The following is a 14,932-nucleotide window of genomic DNA, read 5'->3' on the forward strand; positions in this document are numbered from 1 at the left end:
GATTTGTTCATTTTACCTATCTGTACATGCCTTCTTGGGGAAAAGCTGAGGAAACTATGGAAAAAGCTCCACCAGTGTCACTTACGAAGTCATCTTCATAGTCCATCTGTGGTTCAGCTGGAGGTGCATAGCAATGACGGATGTCTAATCTAAGCTGCAGTTCCCGCACCTGCCTGCGCAGCTGCTCAACCTCCTGCTTATAGGTGGCTTCGATCTGCCGCAATCTATGCTGGATTACATCTGTGGGGAAGGGGAGTCCATCGTCATCTAGATAGAGAGGAGGCACTGGAGAGGGGCTGTTTGGTGGCATGTGTTTGGAGCCAAGGGCCTGCTTCAAGTGGCAAGGGAACAACAGCTTGCTGGACTTCGCAGGAAAGCCTGTGCAGTGTGTGCCAAAATGGATGGAGCAGCCAGGAGGCTTCACACTTTCTTTCAAAGGCCACTGGCCACTGAGGCACAGTCCAGAGGTCCAGAAGTGCCTGCTGGTCAGTCTCTTGTTACAACAGCCATAGAACAGCAGCCGCCGGGGACCCACATCGCCCCCAGGAAGTGATGTCCCCATCCCTTGAAAACTGTCCCAGTTTGCTCCTAGAAGAGAGAATTCACTCATCTGGCTTTGAGAGATTCCCTTCCGCCACAACTCTGTATGACTTTTCCCTGTATGGTTGCCCTCTTCTCCATGCTTGACATTGCCAAGTTTTCCATCCAACCCTTCCTTTTGACATCCTGGAGCGCTGTGTCTTGGAACAGTCAGAGCTGGTGGACTTGAACCAGGGTTACCTGCTGAAGTCTGGCAGGAGGATTCTGGATGAGAAGGTTGTACATGATCCCAAGTGCCATTGGATATCAGGCCAGTATCTTTGACATGGTTGCAGGATAACTTTTCAAATAATTCTGTTTGTCCAGAAGAATTTGAAGCTTCTGTTGCTTCTGAACCCGCTCTGCTTACTACTTCTACCTCAGAAGGCACAGCATTTAACCGCTGAGACTCTTCCTGTTTCTGTGGTCTCTGGGGTTGACTGATTCTGTGACTGTCAGAGCCAGCACTATGCAGGGGATAGAATTCCTGCTGCTGCTGAGGTACTTGAAGGGACTCATCTCTGGTTTCTTTGCTGGTCACTGCCTCCTCAGCATTGGGATGCCTGGATTCCAGACCCACCCTGACATCTTGACAATGGTTGTTCAGATTTGGATCACTTGATGTGCGGGTCAGCAGGCTGCCAGGATCACATGCTGTGAGAAGATCATCCATGGATCTTGTCTTTGGTAACCTGAAACCACAAAAGGCAATTCAGACACCAGGGATAATGCATGTATTGCCTGCAGAGAAATTGACAAGAAGTTGCACACTGCAGAGCCTTAGAGGAAAATACATGCATGCATGCATGTTCATTCACACACAGACACACTGTCAGTCCTTTTGTAACTCAAAGTTTTTCAACTAGTTTACTGCATTGCAGCACACAGTCAGAGACAATGAAGGGAAAACTCTTTTAGTCAGGGCTGCAAAAGCCAAACAGCTCCTGGCCTAGATATAAATACATAGGACAGATTTCTTATATTGATTTTGCTTCCCAAAACAATTTAAAAAATTGTAAGAAATCCTCAATTAAATGGAAGTATTATTTTCTAATGTGTTAAGTTGAAAATGTCAGATCCTTGGTAAACCCTGACATTTACAAACCACTCTTTTAAAGCTGTGGAAAATTTTCAGAAAATACTGGTAAGTAAAATGATTAACACAACTCATGAGCCCAACCCACTAGGAACTTCTGTATGAACTACACTGTAATTGGTAAGGATAAGCAAGGCCCATATAAATAAACACAGGCCATATCAGAGGCATCCAAATTAGTGTTAGAAACCCTGAATTGCACAATTCACAGAACCACAATTATTTTTCTCCTACCTGTCAAGCGATCTACTGCTGAACTCTTGAGTCTGAGATCCAGAAGGCAAGTAAAGATCCATGCCTTCTTCTCCTAAAGGGCATGGGGATGAAGTTGGAAGATATACAGCTGTCCAGAGGTGCAGTGCACGCACATGGCACACTGGATGCAGCACCTGACATCAAAGATGGAGGAAAGCAGATTCAGGCAGAGGAGAAGATCAGCATAAGCCAAGAGTCTGGGGGCTCCTGAAGGTGCGGAAATGGAGAGCTGCTGCTTAGTGTGACTGCACCTCCTAACAATAATTGATCTGAGCTATGATTACAGCTGTCCTATTCAACTGAGAGATCCAGAGGAAGCACTGGACTTTCCTCCTCCATCCATTGTCAAAGAAGCAGTGGGGAAAAAGAAAGGTCAGAACTTCACAAAGCCCTGTCTGCTGAAAGTAGGCAGAAACTCAAAGTGAGGTGGTGCTCTTACTTCCCCACTTGAAGGACTGTTACAAATCCTTTAATTCTGCCTACTGGGCATGTGGGAGAAGCAACTTGTTTTCAGGATACTGTCCTCCACTGCATGAAAACTTTTCCCTCCTGCCAACCTGGCACAAATGGAAATTTTACTCACTTGCTCATTAGCAGGCATGTAGAGCAGATTGTGAAAATTCTTGTTACCGGCTCTCAGAAGGGACCAAACTGAGCAGGTGCGTTTGGCAATGTTGTGCATCTCACGTTCACAGGGGCTGTTTCCAAGGAAGGTCCCATAAAGGCAGGAGTATGTGTGTTGCACTAACTTTACCTGCAAGAGACAGGGAAATTTAGGGATATGGGTGAATTCTCCTAAGAGCCCATGTTGGAGGCAGCTTACCGATATACTGCTTCTTTAAGAACAATGTATTACACTACATTAAGCCTTAGGAATGGGTAAGTGGAAGTCCAACAAATTTAAATATAAAGTAATTAAAATCTTTGGATTTGGTTTAATGTTCCCAGGGAAGCCAAGATTTATAAGCTTAGCTTGGTTAGACACTAAAAGCCATTTTAAAAAAAAAATCATAGTATGCTAATTTTTCTGATTACTTTTACCCTTCACATAAATGGGATTAAATGGGCTCCATCCACTAACCAGCAAACAGGTGAACAGGGAAACCAGGCTAGTGCTCCCATTATCTGTAAGTGCCTTGCTCCATAAGAATTGTACACATTTTAATAACACTTTCTCATTAACATATTACAGTTTATAGCACACCATTTTTAGTAGCACTCTTAAAAAACAATTTTATATGATAATTTGTTGAAAGGGAATTGAGTATTTTTCAAAGGCTTCACATTTTATCCTATACAACAAACAGAGTTCTGTCATACTAATTCAACTAGTGTGGACAAATCAAAAGGAAAAAATGACACCATAAGTACCACAGCCACTTTCTCATTTGAAAGATCAAGCTGTCATTAAACACTGATCTGTCTTGGTACTGAAATGTATATCCTCTGCTGCATGCTCGTCTTACCAAGAAAGCTTCATTAAATTCAAAGAGACAGGGAAACTGCTTGAGCAGCTGGTGAACTGAATCCAGCCACTGTAAAAACACAGGACACTGTTCATTCTGATCCTCTGTCTTTTCCTGGTGTCCACATCGGTCCCCAAACTTATGGCCAAAATCCAGCCAATCTGATTCAACCAGCACCTGGAAACCCTGGCAATAAAAGGAGATAATTTCAGTACTATGGACTTTCTGAGCAGGCTGCAAAAAAAAAAAAAAAAAAAAGATCTTTCCATAGCTGCCAATATTATTCATCTGTCCTCAGATCATCTTTGGATCTATCATAGCATCCTTATTTTTCTGCCCTCATTTTCATGATATTGTCATATATAGTGTTTATTCCTCCAGTTCAGCAAGTCTGAGTTGGGGCAGGGGAGCTTCTGCCCAGTTCTGGCTGGTGCACAGCTGCAGCTCTTTTTGGAGCAGGATACTTTAGAGATGCCCTCATCACCTTGAAGTTAAACTAGTGCAATGCAGTCTATTTGAGACTCCCTTTGAAAACTCCACAAAAACTACAGTTGGTATAGAAGGTGGCTGTTTACTTGCTGGTAAGTAACAGCCAATGCAGTCATGTGAAATCTGTTTTGTGGGTGTTGTACTGACTGCCAATAGGTTTTTGAGTAGGGTTCAAATGCTGTTGTCAATTTATAAAGCTCTACAGTAGGCCTGGCTACCTGTGAGCTTGGAAACTATTTTCTCTGAACTAAATCAGAGGGGTTGCTTCAGATCCCCTCCCACCAAGAGGGGAGAGGAATGGGAGACATTATGGAACAGCTTACCCTTGGAACACAGACATACTTTGGAAGCCACAGTAACATCAAAAAGACACTGGGTGCATCACGGCATGAATTATGACATAGGCATATACTTTTATCATGATGCATGCAATATCATGTGCCTCCTCCTGACCCACTTTGCCCCACCACTGGGGATAGCCGAGTCTTGGAGGCCTGGATGATTCTCAGACTGTCCATTTTCAAGAAAAGCTGAAGATCATTTTGCTTCCCAAAGTGTTTGCAGTATAAGCAGATTTCATTGGTGTGACTTATTGGTTGGAAATTTTATTTCTGAGCTTTTGATTGTATTTCAGTTAGAAATACTAATTTATTAGAGTTAATTGGAATAACTGGAAACGGATTGTTGTATTTTAGGGAATATTTGTTGATTTATTATTAACAGGCTGAAGTCTAGTAATTGGGGTGGTACATAAATACTGCAATAAACGAACTCAGCCATTAAAAACTCCCCTGGTCTTTAATGTGATTCTGTCCATTCTGCTTTGGCACTCCATCCATCTTCCCTCCTAGCTATTATCAAGCTTCAGTTCAAGTAACTGCATTTGGACACTCTCAGTCCCTGCTATTCTAACCTCACCTCACCCCCATCTCCCTTATCTTCCTTGTAGTCAGTTTAATATCAAGCTCTTTAAACTTGCAGGTGGGGGTGTCTTTTCTGTCAAGAGCAAGAATTCCTTACAGGTAACTGTCAGGGGATGCATACTGACAATAGGTGAGTCAAATGCCAACTGCAAGAACTAGAACCAAAATGTGTCTCTTTTCACTCCACCTTTCTTACTTCCACTAAGTATACTGCTATAAGTCAGAGCTGTATCAGATTAAAAGATTAAATGCAGCATTTCCGCCCAGAGTCCCTCTTTTGGGGGAGACGGGCGGTAACAAAATTTGAATAATAAATAAATACATTTTCTTTCTACAGTAAATAACCAGATGTCAATGGGGAGCTCACAAGAAGAACATGAAGGCAATACTAGTCCTCCCATTCATGTTTCCCAGCAGCTGATACCAAGAAACCTATTCTTTCCATTACTAGCCATCATCAAAGGTTAATCATGGCTACGTTTTCCAGGGCATAATTGTATCTTTACTAGGAACAGAACATACACTGATCTAATCTACTAAATACTAAATTATCTCTGGAGTCTGGTATCATCACCTATTGCTTTTGCTAATTGAGTCACTTTTATAGTGAGATGGACGGTGTATACATTTAATACTAAAATAAATAAATTGGTTTCTTGCAGAAGCTTTTGAAATGAGGCTGTGACTTTAAGGCTACAAATTGCCCATCCCTGCTTTTTAAGATACCACAAATACTATGTAAAGAACAAAACTATTTGTAGAGTCATCCATGTATGGCATATATTATTAATCTTGACTGGTTGAACCCTGAAATAAAAACACAGGCTTATCTCAAAACAATGAAAAGATGAGACAAAAATGTATTGTCTCCCATGGCAGATCAGTCAAGCAAAAAGATGAAAAAATCTGCTTTGTTTTAGGCAATCCTGCAGAGCATCTCCCATCTAGGTCAGATTCTCCTAAAAGCTATTTGTTCTCTGAGCTGCTAACACAACTGAAGCACAATACCTCCATAGTCCTATAATAGGGATCCAGAAGAATCTTTGCCAAGGCAACAATCTGAGGGGTTCGGTCCCAACCATCAGAGCAGTGAACCAACACAGGGCGTCCTTCTCGGTCAACAGCACTGGAGACCAGCACAGCTGCCTTCAGCATGATGGAGAGATGCTGTAGCCACTTGGTGCTCTCTAGAGCTGACAGCCAGCTGGAATGGATCAATGAAAGAAAGTGCATAAAGACTGTGGCCAGTGTAAATAATTTTTTAAGTGCTGCAAACAAAGGATCCAAATCCAGCTTGTGCTAGATAGGAAGTTTTCACTGAGAAAAGGGATGTGCAAAATGTTTCAGAGACAAAATCAAAATCCTGATTCAGCTCAAATGGGTTATTTCAATAAGTTTGAAAATGTTCCAAGCTTGAAACAGCTATATTTCAAATTCAAAACGCTTCCCTAACTATTGAAACAACATTTAAAACAAGTTGATAACTGTAAGTTAATGGTGTGCACATACAAATATTTTTGTTTGACTGTTCTGAACTTGCTGTCAATCAATTTAACCTAGTGACCTACTGCTGTGAAGGACAAAAGGAAAAAAAAGTCCTCTGTAGCCAAACTTCCCATGTTATTTGCAGTTATATAAATATCTCTGATAATCTTTTTATATCAGAATGATTATGTATCCTCACTTACAAACCTAATGAAAACCAAGTGAGTTATATAGCAACAAAGAGAGGATCATTCTGCACAGGATAACTCTTCAGATCATTCCTCTTTTTTTTCTTTCAGTTCTGGCAGAAAGAAAATCTGTGTCATAATCCCACAGATAATGAAGCTCCATGAAGAACTTAGCACTTTGGCAAATGCTGCTTGGTACTTACTTGCTAGGATCTGGCATCTGACTGCATACTGCCCTCAGGTACTGGAAGCTATTACGGATGGAATGAATGTTAGCCATACCCATGAACACCACTTCACAGTTAGGGTAATATTCTGGAAAATATCAAATTGAGGGAGAAAATTAGCTGGAAAGCAAGCCAAGCCTGTCTATCAGAAGAAGTATCTTCAACTGGAATCCTATTTGATGGGATGGGCTCTATACATTGTTCGCAATGACCCGTCCATAAGGAACAACTGCCGTGAATGTCATATGGGTATTGGAAAGGTTACCTTGTGATTTTAATTCCATACAGACGCAATAACTTTATTACTTCAAATGAACTGCAGCTTCCAATTCATCTTGTGGATTTTTATAATTCAATGGCTCCATTTTGGCCAAATACTTCCTAAAGCTCATCATAAACTCAAGAAGTTGGGATGGGCAGAAGTAGACTCTTGGTGGGGAAGGTGCTCAAAAAATAGGTTTTACTTGTTCATGAACCCCTTTGTGTGTAGGATGCAGCAGTGAATAGGTTGCCTAAGACAGCGAGAAGAACGTCATGCTTGTACCTTCACATTCACAGCCTCCTCCTTTGGCTCTGTTGGCAACAGCTGCGGTATAGGACCGAGCATCCAAAATCAGCAGTTTCTGAGGTGTTGCTGAATTCTCTACACTTGAACATGCAGTCAGTGATGAATCTGCAAGAGGACAAGCAGGAACTTCTCATCTCTTAAGCAGATGTACAGTTTGATCAACAATACAGAATTCAGAATGCTGAGATCAGCTGAGGTTGCAATAGCTGGACACAACAGACACTTCCATCCAAAACAAAAAAGTGCTATCTTTCATAATTTGCTCTTTTGGGGTTTCACTGCTCACTGCAAAAAAAGGTTTTCACTAAAGAAAATCTTTTCCAAAAAAGCACTAGCATTGTTCAGCTTCTTAAGCACTGTGTTCTAATAACCAAAGGGATAAATTATAGTGGATGCACTGCAGAAGAGTGGCTATGGCACCATGTTTTCCTATTTCTAGTTTTACTGTTATTGGTTTTATATTGTTTTATACTGTTTTATTGGTTGTAAGCTGCCCAGAGTTGTTTTTAAGATGGACGGCTACATAAGTATTTTAAACTAACAAACATACATCAACCATGTAATTTTGTCCACATTGCTAGGGATTAGAAATGAGATCATACTCAATATTGCCATGAAAAATTTACCAAATTCTGCCAAAGGCAATATAGCATTTGTGCAGCAAAGTGAGAAAGGAACTAGAGTCAGCTTACTTACCAAATCCTGCATCACAGGCCTCATTTCCATCACTAAGCCCAGACTGTGGGGTACCCCCAGCCAGCCTCTGTCCAGGGTTCAAGGCACAGGCTTTGGCAATGGAAGTTACCAGATATTCATCATCTGCATTGCGCCAGCCCCACCAGCTTATCTCAGGTTGACTGCAGCGTGCAATCACAGCCCCATTGCGCAAATGTCTAAAAAAGGAAGCAAGTCCCATTAGTCCTAGAATCCAAGCTGTTTCAAGAAGTCCCAGTTTGACTGAAGAACCAAATGCTCCTTGTACAGTGGAGAGGAAGCTCCAAATACATGCATGTGATAACAGATTAAGGATAGCTTGGTGCAATTTTGACTGTTAAGTCAATTTAAGACAACATTCCTGACCTTCAAGATCTGCTTAAATGTAGCTCCTATCATTCTAGGCACTATAATATATCTGGAAGACACCAGGTTGAACTAGGAAATTTCAGAGTTATATCTATAGTAGATGCAAATAGCAAGTATGATTTTTTTTTTTTGCTTGTGAATGGAAAAGCAAGAAACAGTGACTTGAACACACAAACACACACACACAATCTGATTAGATTCCAAATGTGCATTAGAAATTTGAAGCTATATAATCTGACATATACTTGTTAAATTCAAGATAGGAGAACCCCTGAGACAGGCTAGACAGGCACCAAATTGCTCTGTACTTAATGTATTATCTGATACATTCCCATGTAAATCTTTACTCTATGACCTATCCTAAAAGGATAGTGTTAATAATGGAATCTTGAACAGAGCAGAAGAGCTTGGCTAAGCACTTTAAGAAAAGTTAGAAGGAAGAATACCTGAATACCAGAAAAAGTACCTTAGTGATAAGCTTTCAGTTGATACGCCTAAGCCTTTGCTTCTAGCCCTCAAACCACAAAACCCTTTTACATGGCCTTCTACAGAATGTGAGTTTTATACCTGTATACAACCACCGGAATCCTCTTCCAAGATCTAAAAGAAGCTACGTTCTCCAGTTCCTTGTCAGTGATCCAAACAGGAACCAAAAGTTTCTGTGGGTAGCTGGTACATAACCTAAGGAGAAAGATTCAAAGCTAGTGATCAACGATTGACTATGGGGCAGGACTAAAAGAAACAAGATCAAATTCCAAATCTTTAACTTGCCAGATCACGTGTATAACTAATATAAATATGTTTGAAATGTTCAAGGCCTCTTCAGTTTACATAAATAGGATAAGAGAACCGTTGATCATCTATAATCACACAAAAGCAGCAAACATGGTTCTGCACCAATATCTGTGTTAACTGCAGGTCTGATGTTCTTTTGGATGGGACACATGAAACATCAAAACTCCTACCAGATTACTTATAGCAGGTTCACACTACATGTGACATTATAGCTGAAAACCTGTTAGAATCCCCTTAAACATAATAATAATAGAGCAACATCAATTTTAATCTGAATCAGGGCACCAAGCACAGAATGACAAACAAGAATTGATAACTGGTCTCCTTTTGGACATGCGATGTGATAAGGGCATGGGAACAAAAGAGATTCTTGGGTATGTTTGTGAGGTACAAGTGGGTAAAGGCCACAGTAATAACAATGGTCATTTTATTATTATAAAGTAAACGTCATAATATTATATTTTTAGCTTGAATGGCTTTACATGTTGCCTAGCTGTAACATCATACCGTTAGGTCCTAGCTATGTTTCCCTACCCTCATTTACAAGACAGAGGATATAATGCTGTTGATTTTTTTCCCTTCTTCCATGGTGATCTGGTAAATTCAAAGGCTCACTTGTAGCTGTTGTTGATGTCAGAAACCCTCCACACATTCTGCAAGTCAAAGCCCATTCGAGCTAGTTCCATTTCAAACCGGTATTTCACATGGTCTCCTGCAAAAGCAACAGCAGTTAACAATAATCAGCACATAATTTCTGACAGAATACTTAATGTATCTCTTTATTACAATATTGGCCAAGGACTTAACAGAGACTTGGTTGCATAACTAACCCTGAAAAATGGTCTTCGAGAGGTTTGGATCTGTAGCTGTAGCTGCTTACCCTGATGTAACACACGAGAACTTACCTGGGCGGCAAAGATGGGCATGCTGGTCCTCCTCATCAGCACAAACTCCTAAGCACCAGGCATGGTAAGCAAATGCAAACAGGTCTTCTGGTTTGGTGGGGCGTGCGATGGCTTGGCTCAGCCTTTTCAACCATTCCTGGCATTGCTTAAAAGTAGAGAAATGGCACCTACAAAAACAGAGATACACACATATATATTCAGTGTCTCTGAAAGAAGGTCCAACAAGGGAAGTTCAGCTAAACTCCTGAAGGGAAAGGGGAGGGAAAACAACCTACTGAAAAATTAAAATGCTAGGAATACCCTGACACCACTGGCTGCAGTGCTACTTAAATTGCTTTAAAACCTTAGTAATCATTGTTAACAAGAAAACAAAGACATATTTATAATAGAAGGTCTATTAATCGCCATCAACTGTGGCAGAAACTGAGCCTTTGCTGACAGATTTCTCTATTTGAGGGGATGGGGAATAGGGGAAACCTACTCATGCCCTCCTGCAAGTCTTCCAAGACACTTAGCTGTCCACTGTTGGAAAGCAAACCTTATATTAAAGAATTTTACTTTACTGCATGTTGGCAGCTTCTATGTTTAGAATGACAGGAACTTGGCAACATCATGATTCAGAGCAGGAGTAAAAAAAGGTGTGGAATCCAGTTTGTTGCTGGATTACATCTTCTACTAGTAGCTATGCTGGCATAAGTAGTCAGAAGCTGGAGATAAAAAAACATCTGCAGGCCACGCATTATCCATCCCTAGTTTGAGAGTCACGTTTGCTGACTCTCATCAAGCTATAAAAGCAGGATGCTATTAGACAACCCCTACCTGACTACTTTGGAATCTTTGCAGACAATATGGAGCTGGAACATATCCCGACTCTCCACACTTTCCATCATTCTCAAAGGCACCTAAAAAACAGGGGCAAGAGATGAATGAACAGGCATGCAGATACTCAAATAGACAATAAGCTGACTGTTAATTATATTCCAACAGTATCATGGAAACAACTTGACCTTAGCTGTTAAGTTATGGAAGGAACAGGAATAAACTCAATTTGGCATATGACAGATGTCCTTAGTGATGTAGGGACAGTACTAAAGGGACATCAAGGCAGTTTCTGACTCTCCCTTTTTTTCAAACCACCCTTCATGAACAACTAACCATGTCCATCAATTGCACCCTCACCTGGATTGGGAGATCCATCATTCACACAGGCTTTGCTTACCTCATGCAAGGACTACTGCAATGTACTCCAAATGGGAGTGCCCTTGAAAACCACCCAGAAGCCTCAACTATTCCAGAATGAAGTGGCATGGCCAATTATGGGGATAATAACTCCTTTAACTTTATATTTTTGTACTTTTATAACTGTTTTTATGACCTTTTATTTGTAAGTCACCCAGAGTCACTTCCATAGTGAGATGGGTGGAATATAAATTTAATAAACAAACAAATAAATAAAATAAGGCCCTTGTAACACCTTTAATACTAAAGATACTAAATACTAGTATTAAAGATCATAAGGCCCTTGTAACACCTTCGCTCCATGGCCCACACTGGTTACCAGGAGGCTTCTAGGTGCAATTCAATGTGATGGTTATTACTTATAAAGCCCATGGCACAAGGCCTGGTTATCTAAAAGACCATCTGTCTTCTGTGGCTTTGCCCCGGCCTGTATGATTGGGCAGAGTTGGCATGTTCCAGGTCCTATCCATTAAGCAGTGTCAACCGATGGGACCTAGGAAATAAGCCTTCTCTGTTGCAGCATCTGCCCTCTGGAACACCCCCTGCCCCAAAATACACCTGGCCCCTACTCTGGCCATGTTCAAAAGTGCTCCAAAAATTTGGCTCTTTCCCCAGGCCTTCAATTAGAGTTGAAGGCAGGTCCTGTGGGTTTGATTGTCTTTTAACGGTTGTGTTTCTGATGGCATTTGAATGTGTGTGTTTTGCTTTGTTTTAATTGTATTTCATAATTGTTTATACTGTACGCCACCCAGAGTCATTATAGAGTTGGGTGGCCTTATAAATTTGGAAGGGAAGGGAAGCAGTTGAAGCAAAAGATAGACCAAAAGGAAGTGGATAGCTGTAACTATGAAACAGATTAAACTGGCCAATGTATGATAAAAAAAGGAATAGCCAATGAATACAGGAAATGCATGAATCTCAGTGCAGCCAGAAACCAAGTTTTATGATTGAATATGCACAGCTTACTCCCTTCAATGCACATGGCAATATGAAGCTGTAGCTTTTGCATAAACAAAACACAGATCATGCTAGGAGTCTGCCTTCATGAAGGCAATTCTTCCTTAGAGAAGTAATCCCCTGACCCAAATGGACAAATGCTCTCTTTGGGATATTTTACAAGGTGTGGTGGATACCTCACTTGAGAAATCTGAAGCTGTCTGGTCAAGAACACTGAAGGACAGGGGACTCTTCAAGTTCGCTTTGCAGCTCAGTGGAAGGGCAAGCTACATAGTTCATTTCAAAGAAGACAAAAAAGACTAACATAGAAAATATAGGCTCTGCCAAAAATAAATATAGGCTCTGCCAAAAATAACCACCTAATATATTACCAGGACTTACATTGATTACAGAGTCCTTAAACTTGATATGGAGCCGGTAGTTAGAGATGGCAATGATGGCATCACTTGCATGACCCAGATATTCCACACCCTCTCCTTGTAGCACAGTAAACGGAACCTAGAAGAGGGAAACTTATGGTATTAAACTAGCGGCCTTCTAACCAGTCAAGGTTACAGGGAGAACATACCACACCCCCACCTAACCAATGGAATGCTCTGTTCAGAAAGAGACAGACCTGACACTATTCTTTTCCAGCCCAAATTCAAATTTCTAGTATTAAAATCCTTCATGAGCTGCGATTACAGTATCTGAAGAAAATTTTATTTCAGTTTCTTCCCACATGAACTATAAAATCATCTTCAGAAGTTCTACTCCAGGTGCCCTGGCCTCTTTTCAGCGCCAAGCAATTACATTTTTATTCTCTCAGGTATTTTAATATTTTAATATTAATTTTGTTATGCAGCAAATGGAGCCTTCCAATACATTAAATTTCTGATGCTCTAACTTCCGCCGCCTAGAAATGGTTGCTTCAGCAGGTGGTGGCACCTGGGCGACCTTGTCTGGGCTCAGAAACTGAGCAAGGTCAAGCCTGGTTAGTACTTGGATAGGAGATTACCAGGATGTTTTATGACTAAAGGCTAAAGTGGGAATCTGAAAAACATCCTAGAAGAAGGGAGGGGCAAACCATTTCTGTACTTTTGCCAAGATGATTACACGGTCGTGTTTCATGTGGTCTCCAGGACTTGTACTTAAAATGGAGATTGCCTTTAGTTTTGGAAAATGTTTTTGCTCAACATTTTGTACTTTAAACTGTTGTTTTAGTTTAGATTTTGTTAGATCATGATTTTTAAATATTTTGTGAGCTGAACTAGGACTGCTTTTATTTTGAAGGAAGGCATATCATTTAAATAAGTAAATAAGTAACATTCCTGTCCTGATTACCAGGAAACACACTGAGGCGAGGACTTGGTCTCTAATATTTATTAGTAGTACTTAACAAGAATCCTAACAAACTGAGAAAGCGTGGGAAAACCCAGCCATATAAACCCCAAAGGTTAAGGCGGTCCCGATCTGTGTCTCTTTGAATGGCTGAACAGTTCCTCAGTGCTACGCATGCGCTTGACAGTCTGGGTGAGAGCCCCCTGCTCGCCATCCTTACTCATGACAATTCCAGCTCAAAGGCACTGTCACTGACACCTTATTAGGAAGGCTACAGAGAATAATAACTTCTATTTGGGGATGACTAGAAGTAACAGATACTACAATATGGAAAATCCACAGAAGTCCAGATACCACTGTGGTCATGAAGAATGATCTCAGCTCTACTATGTAATTACAATGGGTGCACAGCAGTTAAAACTTCTGATATACATACCCCTCCTAAAATTAAAATTAAGAAATTACTTTTATTTCCCCCTCAGTTCTAAAATAAGGACCAAATCTCCATGGACATACTTTTAAGAGTCATCAATAGTTAATTGTCCAGAAGTACTTGGTTGTCAGTCCGCACTGCATTTGAGCTGAAATGCAAAACACTTTTTTTCCTGCTTTAATATCAAAGCGGTATCTTCCCTATTGGCTAAAAATTGTTTTCTATTTGTTTTTTTAGTGGACAATTAGAAAATTTAACACATCCAGTGTTGTACAGAGGCTGGGACATTCCGGTAAGACTGGAGTGCAATTTAGGCTATACTGCTTCACTTTGAAAAAACCCAAGATGAAAACTAAGAAAAAATACAGACTTGGGAAAAAAAATACACCCAGGGAAAAAACAAAATCAATTAAACCCTCCCAAAAAACCTTGAGTGTGTATATGAATTATACATTAATACATATGCTAAGTTAATGAAAAACTCAAGCATTTAAACATATATGTTCAATATGTCTATGAAGAAGGAAACAGGACATTTGGAAAAATATTATTACTATAGCTAATAAAAGATCACCAGCTTTTGCCAGATTTCTTCATTACAGGCGACTTGTACTGATGTGTTTTCATACATCAATTTAAAAAAATAAATACTTGTGTTAGTTTTTTATCTATTTCATTCATGGTCAAATACACAGATCTAATAAAAGACATATTTTAACTTTTCAGTGTTTTGCAATAATAAACCTGGAAACTAACAAAAGGAATTGATTATTTTAAGTTGCATCATTTTATGTGCTTTAGGAAATGAGCCAACAGAAAACTGTTGGGAAAGATTGTGGGTAGTTTTCCTGAATTCTTCAAACATTTTTAAGCAGGAGTGACCAACTGAGTAATATGTACCAATTTACTTAAAACCCATCCAAA

General features: G+C 40.3%; 1 protein-coding gene across 1 annotated transcript in view; it reads right to left on the bottom strand.

The window, feature by feature from the left end:
• Positions 1-14,932, bottom strand: part of MTMR4 (myotubularin related protein 4) — a 60,236-nt gene that overhangs the window by 4,659 nt on the left and 40,645 nt on the right. The window contains exons 4-16 of the mRNA XM_063298837.1: positions 12,637-12,753; positions 10,879-10,961; positions 10,060-10,226; positions 9,770-9,866; positions 8,927-9,040; positions 7,973-8,169; positions 7,253-7,381; positions 6,685-6,796; positions 5,817-6,012; positions 3,397-3,582; positions 2,514-2,684; positions 1,910-2,064; positions 86-1,271 (exon numbers count right to left, since the gene is read on the bottom strand). Of these exons, the coding sequence (XP_063154907.1) occupies positions 86-1,271; positions 1,910-2,064; positions 2,514-2,684; positions 3,397-3,582; positions 5,817-6,012; positions 6,685-6,796; positions 7,253-7,381; positions 7,973-8,169; positions 8,927-9,040; positions 9,770-9,866; positions 10,060-10,226; positions 10,879-10,961; positions 12,637-12,753 (2,910 nt within the window). The remainder of the gene's footprint in view (positions 1-85; positions 1,272-1,909; positions 2,065-2,513; positions 2,685-3,396; positions 3,583-5,816; positions 6,013-6,684; positions 6,797-7,252; positions 7,382-7,972; positions 8,170-8,926; positions 9,041-9,769; positions 9,867-10,059; positions 10,227-10,878; positions 10,962-12,636; positions 12,754-14,932) is intronic.

This window comes from Candoia aspera, chromosome 1 (assembly GCF_035149785.1).
Source record: "Candoia aspera isolate rCanAsp1 chromosome 1, rCanAsp1.hap2, whole genome shotgun sequence".
NCBI classification, from domain to species: Eukaryota; Metazoa; Chordata; class Lepidosauria; order Squamata; family Boidae; genus Candoia; species Candoia aspera.